Source organism: Solanum verrucosum, unplaced genomic scaffold (assembly GCF_900185275.1).
Source record: "Solanum verrucosum unplaced genomic scaffold, falcon-dt-bn FXZP01000295.1, whole genome shotgun sequence".
In the NCBI taxonomy this organism is placed as follows: Eukaryota; Viridiplantae; Streptophyta; class Magnoliopsida; order Solanales; family Solanaceae; genus Solanum; species Solanum verrucosum.
The window spans coordinates 135,522-146,820 of NW_026019924.1; the positions used below are offsets into that span (position 1 = coordinate 135,522).

The 11,299-nt window shown below is 32.3% G+C and overlaps 1 protein-coding gene across 1 annotated transcript; it reads left to right on the plus strand.

Annotated features, from left to right (window-relative positions):
* The first annotated feature begins 251 nt into the window (after positions 1 to 251).
* LOC125827155 (uncharacterized) lies at positions 252 to 3,658 on the plus strand. The gene is made up of 6 exons (XM_049506516.1): positions 252 to 540; positions 811 to 1,110; positions 1,169 to 1,363; positions 1,467 to 1,717; positions 2,573 to 2,968; positions 3,233 to 3,658. The coding sequence occupies exons 1-6, from the start codon at positions 252 to 254 to the stop codon at positions 3,656 to 3,658; spliced, it is 1,857 nt and encodes a 618-aa protein (XP_049362473.1).
* Positions 3,659 to 11,299: the final 7,641 nt, after the last annotated feature.

An 11,299-nucleotide genomic window follows, 5' to 3' on the forward strand; every position in this document is an offset into this window, starting at 1 on the left:
AACCTCCAGTCTTCAAGGGTACTGAATCTGAAGATGCTTATGATTTCCTGGTTGATTGTCATGAGCTGTTACATAAGATGAACATAGTGGAGTGATTCAGTGATGAGTTTGTTACCTACCAGTTTCAAGGGGATGCCAATAAGTGGTGGAGGTCTCATGTTGAGTGTCGACCAGCAAAGGCACCACCTATGACTTAGGCATCATTTTCTAGCTTTTTCATGGAGAAGTATATACCCCGGACTTTGAAGGACATGAGGAGAGATGAGTTCCTAAACATAGAGCAAGGAAGGATGTTTGTTGCAGCTTATGAGGCCAAATTTCGTGCATTATCCAAGTATGCCACTCAGCTTTGCTTCAGTCCACAAGAGCAGATTCGCCGCTTTGTAAAGGGATTGAGGTCAGCTTTGCAGATTCCAACTTTACAGGTAGCTGCTTCTGCAAAATCTTTTCAGGAAGTGGTTGATTTTGTTATAGAGGTAGAGAAGGTGAAGCCGGATGACTTCACCAAGGTGTCAAAGTTTAAGAAGTTTCGTAAGGGAGGTGAGTTTAGTAGTTCGTACTCTAGAGGGCATAGTTTAGGGAGATATCAACCCTTTCCTATTTAGTCTTAATTGCAGGCTTCAGCTGAGGGTCCGTCGTAGATTAGTCATCCTTTTTCTGAGTTTGGGGGTTATCTCCAGTCTTCTTCATCTTCACAGAGACCGACACTCGACTCCAGGACTTGTTATGGATGTGGAGAGGCCGGACATATCATGAAATATTGTCCAAAGCAGAGTCAGGCTCAGTAGGATCAGAGTTACAAATCCCCAGAAGCTAGAGGTAGAGGTGGTCATGGTAGAAGCTGTCATTTTGGAGGACGTGGTGGCCAAGGTAATGGTGGTCACCAGTTTAGCCAGGGTGGCGGGAAAGTTGGAACTACTAGAGCGCAGCCCGACAGGGGCAATGGACAAACAGGTGATAGGGCCCATTGTTATGCTTTCCCCGCGAGGTCAGAGGTAGAGACATCTGATGCTCTTATCACAGCTACTCTTCTGGTATGTGATCGCATGGCATATGTATTGTTTGATCCTGGATCCACATTTTCTTATGTATCTTCCTTGTTTGCTACTGGTTTTGATTTGCATTGTGATTTGTTTGACATGACTATTTGTGTCTCTATCTGTGATAGTTGAGAAGGTGTATAGGTCTTGCCTTGTGGCTTTTATGGGGAGCAATACTTATGTATATCTGATTATTCTAGAGATGGTTGATTTTGATGTAATTTTGGGTATGACTTGGCTTTCTCCAAATTTTGCTATCTTAGATTGTAATGCTAAGACTGTGACCTTGGCCAAGCCTGGGATTGATCCACTAGTGTGGGAGGGTGACTTTAGCTATCTTGGCACATATCAGGGATGATACTTCCAAAGTGCCTTTGATCGAGTCTGTTTTGATAGTCTGTGAGTTTGTGGATGTATTTCCTGCAGACCTGCCCAGTATGCCACCAGATAGAGACATTGATTTTTGTATTGACCTGGAGTCGGGGACTCGCCCCATTTCCATTCCACCTTATAGAATGGCCCCAATTGAGTTAAGAGAGTTAAAGGCCCAACTTCAGGAGTTGTTAGGTAAAGGTTTTATTAGACCGAGTGCATTTCCTTGGGCTGCTCCAGTTTTATTTATGAAGAAGAATGATGGTAGTTTTCGAATGTGCATAGACTACATGCAGTTGAATAAGGTAAAGAATAAGTATCCCATTCCTTGCATTGATGACTTGTTCGACCAATTACATGGTGCTTGTGTCTTCTCGAAAATTGATTTGAGGTCCCGTTATTATCAATTGAAAATGCGGGCAACAAACGTGCCAAATACTGCTTTTCGAACCAGGTATAGGCATTATGAATTCTTAGTAATGTTTTTTGGGCTTACGAATGCCCTTGCTGCTTTCATGAGCCTGATGAACGGAATTTTTAAGCCATATTTGGACCTCTTCTTTATCGTATTTATTGATGATATACTGATATAATCAAAGAGCAGGAAGGAACATGAGGAGAATTTGAGAATTGTATTGGGGTTGTTAAGGGAGAAAAGGATTTATGACAAATTATCAAAGTGTGAGTTTTGGCTCGATTGAGTGTCCTTCTTGGGGCACGTGGTTTCTAAGGATAGAGTGATGGTGGATCTCACTAAGATTGAAGGAGTGAAGAGTTGGGTAAGGCCTATTAATGTTTCAGAGGTAAGGAGCTTCGTTGGTCTAGCTAGCTACTACCGCCGATTCATCAAGGGATTTTCTTCCATTGCTTCCCAACTGACTAACTTGACCAAGTAGAATGTTCCCTTTATATGGTCGGATGAGTGTGAAAAGAGTTTTCTGAAACTCAAGACCTTGTTGACTACTGCGACGATTCTTGCTTTTCCTGTGGAAGGTAAGAATTTCATTGTTTATTGTGATGCATCTTATTTTGGTTTTGGTGCAGTGCTAATGCATGAGAGGAATGTAATTGCCTATGCTTCAAGGCAATTGAAAGTGCATGAACATAACTATCCGACCCATGATTTGGAGTTGGCTGCAGTTGTGTTTGCATTGAAATAGTGGAGACATTATCTACATGGGATCAAGTGTGAAGTGTATACAGATCACCGCAGTTTACAATATGTGTTCACTCAGAAAGATTTGAATTTGAGGCAGAGGAGGTGGATGAAGTTACTAAAAGACTATGATATTTCTATTTTATACCACCTGGTGAAAGTTAATGTTGTGGTAGATGCCCTAAGTAGAAAAGAAGGGAGCATGGGTAGTTTAGCCCACTTACAGGTTTCTAGACGCCTATTGGCTAGAGAGGTTCAAACTCTGGCTAATGACTTTATGAGGCTGGAAGTACTTGAGAAAGGAGGATTCTTGTCATGTGTGGAGGCAAGATATTCTTTTCTTGACAAGATTAAGGGAAAGCAGTTTGATGATGAGAAGCTGAGCCGAATTCAAGATATGGTATTGCGATGAGAGGCTAAAGAGGTTCTGATTGATGAGGAAGGCATCTTGAGAATTAAGGAGCAGGTATGTTTGCCCCGTGTTGATGATTTGGCCCATACTATCCTTGCAGAGGCTCATAATTTGAGGTATTCTATACATCCTGGTGCAACCAAGATGTATTGTGATGTGAGACAACATTATTGGTGGAGTAGAATGAAGTGTGACATTGTTAATTTTGGTTTCCAATGTCCGAATTATCAACAGGTAAAATATGAACATTAGAGGCCTGGAGGGACACTTCAGAGAATGCCCATTCCTGAATTGAAGTGGGAAAGAATTGCAATGGATTTTGTGGTTGGTCTTCCAAAGACATTGGGTAAGCTAGATTATATATGGGTAATTGTTGACAGGTTAACTAAGTCTCCTCACTTTATTCCGGTCAACATGACTTACAATGCAGAGAAGTTAGCCAAACTCTATATCCGTGAAATTGTTCAATTGCATGGAGTTTCAATTTCCATCATATCAGATAGAGGTACACAATTTACTTCTAACTTTTGGAGGACCTTGCATGCTGAATTAGGTACTAGATTGGATCTTAGTACCATATTTCATCCTCAGATCGATGGTCAATCTGAGCGAACAATTCAAGTGCTAGAGGATATGCTTCGTGCATGTGTGATAGATTTTGGTGTTCATTGGGAATAGTTTTTTTGTTAGTTGAGTTTACATACAACATCAGTTATCACTCGAGTATTGATATGGTCCCATTTGAGGCATTATATGGGAGGAGATGTAGGTCTCCCATTGATTGGTTTGATGCAATCGAGGTGAGACCTTGGGGTACCGAATTTTTGAGAGAATCATTAGAGAATGTAAAATTCATACAAGCTCATAACAGGCAGAAAGAGTATGCAAATCGAAAGGTCAGGGACTTAGAGTTTATAGAGGGTGAGAAAGTCTTGCTGAAGGTTTCACACATGAAGGGTGTGATGCGGTTTGGTAAGCGAGGTAAGCTTAGTCCGAGGTATATTTGGCCATTTGAAGTTCTTAAGCGTGTGGGGAAGGTGGCCTATGAATTGGCCTTGCCTCCAGGGTTGTCCCGGTATTTCATGTGTCCATGCTGAAAAACTACCATGGTGATGGAAACTATATAATTTGTTGGGATTCAGTCCTGCTTGATGAGAATCTGTCTTATGAGGAAGAGCATGTAGCTATTTTAGATAGGAAAGTCCGCAAGTTGAGGTCGAAAGAGATTGCATCTATCGAGGCTCAGTGGAAGAATCCCCTAGTTAAAGAGTCCACTTGGGAGAGTGAGGTTGATATGCATGAAAGATATCCACACCTTTTTTGTCGATTCAGGTACCCTTTCTTACCCTCACCTTCTTTTGATCATTTGAGGACGATTGATGGGTAAATTGGTATCTAATGTAACAACCCTTTTTGTCGTTTTGAGTACTAGAGCTTTTTATTTCATAAAATACTTTCCAATAGATTCTAAATGGGTATTTTGGACTATTCGTAACTACAATATGTAATTAGTGCGGATAGTTTTAATAATGAATTTAGTTGGTGGTTAAAAAAGGTAACATTAAAATTAGTAAGTTTTATGTATCAGAGCTATGGATGAAAATAAATATAAGAATAAACATACTAGTAGAAAGTTAAGAAAAATAAGAAGAAAATTAAACAAATTATATCTGGATTATAAACAACTCAATATCACAAAAACTTATAACGAAAATTTAGATCAATTGATAGATAATATATCTAAAATAGAATATAAATATATTCAATATTTAAAAATACAATGAATAACGAGAATAACGAATATAGACAAAAACTTACTGAAATAATTATAGCAAAAAGACAAGAATTAACACATAGACAAAATAGACTTAACAATAATATATTCGTAGGAACTTGTAAAAAATCTATAGTAGCACAAAGGAAAACTATTTTATATCTACAGATACAGATAGAAAGTTCAGAATATAAACTTCAACACAATCTATAAATGAATAAGGAAGAATATGCCATAGACGAAAAAACATATGAAAACTATGACGGATTAAAAATAAAGATAATATTTTCTAATCTAGGAAGAAGATACAAAAAAATAGGTGACAATATAAGTTTAATGTTAGAGAAAGAAATAGTAAAACTAGAAGATAGTTTAACCGCTATGATAAGAATAACAAAAGAAAATGAAGAAATAGATAGAAAAACGAAAATTGAAAAAATAAAACAACAAGCAAAAAAAGAAGTACAACAATTAGAAGAAGTAAAAAATACTAAAATAATAGAACTAGAAAAAGAGCTGGCAATGTTAAAAGAGATGTATGAAATGAAACAAAAAGAAAAAGAACAAGAAACGAAATTAGCAAATGAGATAAATAAATTTAAAGAAAAATTGCAATTAGAAGAAGAACTAGAAGAAAAAGAAGAAAATAACCAAGATAATCTACCTGAAATAAGAATTGATGAAATAAACGATGATGAACTAGATGGACAACATTCAGAAACAAGCGAAACATATACGGAACTTTTAGCAAATATAGATAATACAAAGAATTTAGAAGTAAATACAGGAGACGTTGACATGGATGAAAAACCTAACACATCAGGAGTAAAAAACCCAAAAAATTTAAATCCAAAATATTATAATGAAAACTATGGACAATATGATAGAGAAAAAACTATATGGGATAAAAGATTAAATAAGAAATGGACGCCTAAATCAATAACTGAACAACATAATTTTTTAGATTTAGACTGTGTAGCAGATATAAATAAAACAATCCAATTATGGATGTGATATATATCAAAACAATTAATAGATAACAAAATAGTAATGACAGAAACACCAGGATATATAGAAAGAACACTTATAGGAACAGTAAAATTATGGCTACAAATTTTATCAGATGAAAGTTTACAAACTCTAAGAAGTAATAAAAATTTTGATGGTGAAATAGCTACTACAACTATGGAAATATTATATAAATATGAAATAGCTATAAGAAACGAATTTAGTAGTATGACAACAGAAATAGAAGAATAAAATAAAGAAAAAATCATAAACCAAAATCTAATGACAAAATTAGCAATATGTAACATGTGTTATGTAGATGAATATACATGTGCATTTAGAGAATACTATTATAAAGGAACATATAGCATATACGAAAGTAAAGAAATAAGAAAATTATATTTTACAAAATTACCAGAACCTTTTAATTCAAAAGTAATAAAAAGCTGGAATGAAGCAGGATTAACAGATACCTTAGGAGCTAGAATAAAATTCTTACAACGATGGTTTATAGAACTATGTGAAAGACATAAAGAAGAAATAAAAATGGAAAAAATACTAGTAAAAAACTTAGCATGTTGCAAAAATAAAACGGCACCCCAATTTGGTTGTACGGACAAATACTATAAAAAGAGATATAACAAAAAATATAGATCAAAATATAAATATAAAAAACCAAGAAGAAGATACTATGTAAAAAACTACAAAACCAAAAGACCATATAGACCAAAAAGAAAACTAACGGAATGTACTTGTTATAATTGTGAAAAATTAGGACATACATCTAGATATTGTAAATTACCTAAGAATCCAAAGAAAAACCAAATATCAAAAATAATAATAGACGATGAAAAATATACGCAGATAGAGTACGTAGATTATGAATTAGAAAGTGAAGATAGTATATATGAATTATCAGAAAACGAAACAAACGAAATGGAAAATAATTCAGTAATAGAATCAGATAATGAATACTATATCAATTACTGAAACAAATATACAAATAATAACTAAAGAAAAATATCAAGATGAAGAAACGGCAGAACAAAAAATAATATTTGATAATAACATATTTGAACAAATAAAAGGAAAAGAATTAGACCGAAGCGTAGAAAAAATATTCGAAATACCAACAATGAGAAATTGGTTTAAACGACAAAAAGAAGAATATTATGTCGTAAGTCAAAGAGAACATATCATAGATTGCAAATACACCAAAGGAAAGGCTAAAATACCAATAATAAACAAACGAATAATAAATAGAGAAATACAAGATATTAAGGCTAAAAATCCAATTAAATATATACATTTAGGAGGAACAGAAATACTAATAAAATCGTGTTTTAGAGAAGGAATAGATACACCCATAGAAATATACTTAGCAGAAGATAGAATTATACAACCCATAAAATAAAGTATAATAAGTGCAGTAAAAGGTAACCTTATATACCAAAAATTTAAATTCATAATAAGTGCTAACTACTCAGTAGCAATAAATGACAGGAATATAGATAAATCATTAGTATTATATTGGAAAATGTCAGGGATAGAACTAGCCCCGGGAAGTAAAATATTTACAGCTAGATGTAAAAACTTATATGTTTTAACAACAAAACATAAAATAACAGCAAAAAACAAAATAAATAAAATAAAAATAGAAAATCCTTTTGAAAGGATAGTTACAGTCATAGATAATAATGATTATAGTTATAATGAAATTGATATAGAAGAAGATTTGGAAATAGTAAAAGACTAAGTACATCAAAAAGAATAAATAATGAGATACCCCAAATATCATAAAAAATGAGTACCTCAAGAAGAATAGATAAAACCCCACAAAATCCAATGGAAGAAGAAATAAAACCACATCCTTACTACCTAACGGGAATAATGGAACAACGAAAATATTTAATATTAATAAATACAGGACTAGAAGAAAACTATATTACAAGAGAATTAGTGACGGAAGATGAAATAATAACTACTGAACAATTATGCCCCGAACTACCAAAAGCATTAATGTATACCGAAGAAACTACAGAAAAGGAAATAATCATTGGAGAAGTACCAATAGTAATAAAATTTAAAATATATCAAGGAGATGAAAATATCACTTTAGGAATAAAATGGCTAGAACAAGTAAAACCATATAATCTAGAAGACAAACATTTAATAATAAATTACGAAAATAAAAGAGTAATAATAAAAAGGACTTTAGTATGATAAAAATATGAAAATATATATACTTGCAAAGATAATAATAGAGGGATAGTAGGTGGAGTGTATTATTAAGAAGACAAGTGTAAAAGTAGTGGGGGAGGAGAATTAAGTGTGTAGTATAGTACGTGCACTAATTTCTTTCTATATAAAGGAATGTATATGTAATAAAATGGGCAGACTTTGAATAAACGAACTTTATATTCTCTATAGATAAAGTAAAAATAATCCAAGATAAGTTAGAATTATTATATAGTGAAGATCCTTTACAAGGATGGGAAAAACATAAAACAAAAATAAAAATTGAGCTAATTGATAATAATAGTATAATAACCCAAAAACCATTAAAATATAATTTTAATGATTTAATAGAATTTAAGATACATATAAGTGAATTACTAGAAAAAGGGTACATACAAGAAAGCAATAGCAAGCATACAAGCCCAACATTTATAGTAAATAAACATAGTGAACAAAAAAGAGGAAAAAGTAGAATGGTTATTGGTTATAGAAATTTAAATGCAAAAACTAAAACTTATAATTACCCAATACCAAATAAAATATTAAAAATAAGACAAATACAATGATATAATTATTTTAGTAAATTTGACTGCAAATCAGGATTTTACCACTTAAAATTAGAAGAAGAATCTAAAAAACTTACAACATTTACAGTACCACAAGGATTTTATGAATGGAATGTATTACCATTTGGATATAAAAATGTCCTAGGTAGATATCAACACTTTATGGATAACTACTTTAAACAACTAGAAAATTGTGTAGTATATATTGATGATATATTACTATATTCTAAAACCCAAGATGAACACATAAGATTATTATAAAAATTCATATATATTATAGAATATTCAGGCATAAGCCTAAGTAAAAAGAAAGCAGACATAATGAAAAGCTAAATAGAATTCCTAGGAATACAAATAGATAAAAATGAATAAAAATGCAAACGCATATAGTACAAAAAATAATTAACTCAAATGAACAACTAGATACGAAAAAGAAATTACAATCATTTCTAGGACTAGTAAACCAAGTAAGAGAATACATACCAAAATTAGCAGAGAATTTAAAACCATTACAACAAAAATTAAAGAAAGATGTATAATACCAGTTTGATAAGAAAGACCAAACACAAATATAAAAAATAAAATTATTATGTAAGAACCTAACTAAACTATATTTTTCGGATGAAAACAAAAAATTCACCTATATAGTAGAATCAGAAGCCAGTGAAAAAAGTTATGGAGGAATCTTAAAATACGAGTATGATGGAGAAAAAATAGAACATCATTGTAGATATTATTCAGGAACATTTACTAATCCATAAATAAAATGAGAAATAAACAGGAAAGAATTATATTCAGTATATAAACGTTTATTATCATTTGACCCATATATCGTATATAACAAATTTATTATAAGGACAGATAACACACAAGTAAAATGGTGGCTAACAAGAAAAATACAAGATTCAGTGACGACAAAAGAAATAAGGAGATTGGTATTAAATATATTAAATTTTACATTCACTATTGAAGTAATAAAAACTGATAAGAATGTTATTGCAGATTACTTATCAAAACAAAGCTACTCAGACTGAGAAAGAAAATATAATTAAAGATATACTCAAAGCCATTACTACACTTTGTACCAAAGTGGATAGTATGGAAAATGAGATACAAAAACTAAAGTCTAAAGCTAGTACAAGTCAGCAACATGACTATAAAAATGCGGAGCTACGTTGATCGGAAGACGAAAAAATTCCAGAGATAGAAGTAGACGTTGGGAAACTCCCTAAACACCATAACATTTGTTCAATTACAACTGCAGGTACAAGCAGACAAGTTAGTGAAAGACAGCACAAGAATATAAATTTGAACAAGTTATTTGAAAAACCATTTACCCCAAAAATATCAAAAAACATTTTGATCACGGAACCACAAACCTCTACATATGTAGATAGCCTACATCATGACAAAAAAACATATAACCATATCACACGTACCTATATAGAGAATATATATAAAATCCAAACTTACCTTAACCTTAACCCAAGATCCACTATAACCAAAGAACCAAACCAAGATTACCTAACCCAAAAATTACAAGGTTATAATAAATTGATTGCACAACCAAAAACTAATGCAAATTTAGTCAAAATATGTTACAATTATGAAATATTAAATACAGTATATACCTACGATGGATAAGAAATAAGTGGAATGCCAGAATTACATAAGGCATTTATCACATACAAAAGAGTAACTAAGGGAAACTTATTTTATATAAAATTCTATACAGCACCAGCAGAGATACTATATGAAGAAATAAAACCTCCGATCCAAGTTGTAAAGAGAGGTTTGACAAAAGATATGATAATAGCAGAAGATATCGGACAACAATCAGAGATACAAAAAATTGAGATACCCAGTTTTTATTCTAATAAGAGAATAATCGGTATATAAACTATCATCCAGCAGTTAGCTAACAATTATTTAAACGGAAATGCTATATGGAGTTATTATTATAGAGATCAGTTAATGATTTATTCCAATTCAAGAGAGCTAAGAATAGCAGATATGGATGAAGTCCAGAGATGGATTTTATCATTACTTAAACCAGAAGAATGGCCTACAACACGAGCACTAAAGACAGGATTTATTTCAGCAGAGTTATTAACCAGATATTGTAAGTTAATTGGGCACAAATATCCAGATCACATATGTTCAAAATGCAATGGAGAAGATAATGTAATCCCCGATGTCCAGCTGGAATGATTAAATGAGATAGAGACAAAAGAAGATAAGAAAAAGAAGACAAAAATAAAAAGACACATGAAGAAAAATGTACAAAAAGTCGTAATAAAGAGATAAGGAAGAAGACATATGGCCAAAAGCAAAGTAAATAGTCATGAAAAGTACTAAAGTAAATAGTGGAAAGATAAAGTAAAGTCAAAGTTTCTTGACTTATTGGGTAAATTATTGTAAAGTGTAGTAATTGTGTAAATTATTGTAAAGTATAGTAAGTAGACAAGTGTAAAGTGATAAGTGTAAGAAGTAGACAAGTGTAAAGTGGGCAAGTGTAGTAGGTGGAGTGTATTATTAAGAAGACAAGTGTAAAAGTAGTGGGGAAGGATGATTAAGTGTGTAGTATAGTACGTGCACTAATTCCTTTCTATATAAAGGAAGGTATATATAACATAAGGGACAAACTGAAATAAACTGACCTTTCTTAATAAATACTCTCTCAAATATTTAATACTTAAGCTATTCATATTTAATAGATAATGGAACAAACTT

Bases quoted from the DNA above. Each gene is read 5' to 3' on its own strand.
- LOC125827155 (XM_049506516.1), top strand. From the start codon at position 252: ATGAGGAGAGATGAGTTCCTAAACATAGAGCAAGGAAGGATGTTTGTT. The intron at 1,111-1,168 runs GTTTTGATTTGC...TATCTGTGATAG, and splicing joins ATCTTCCTTGTTTGCTACTG to TTGAGAAGGTGTATAGGTCT. The intron at 2,969-3,232 runs GTATTGCGATGA...TATGAACATTAG, and splicing joins TGAGCCGAATTCAAGATATG to AGGCCTGGAGGGACACTTCA.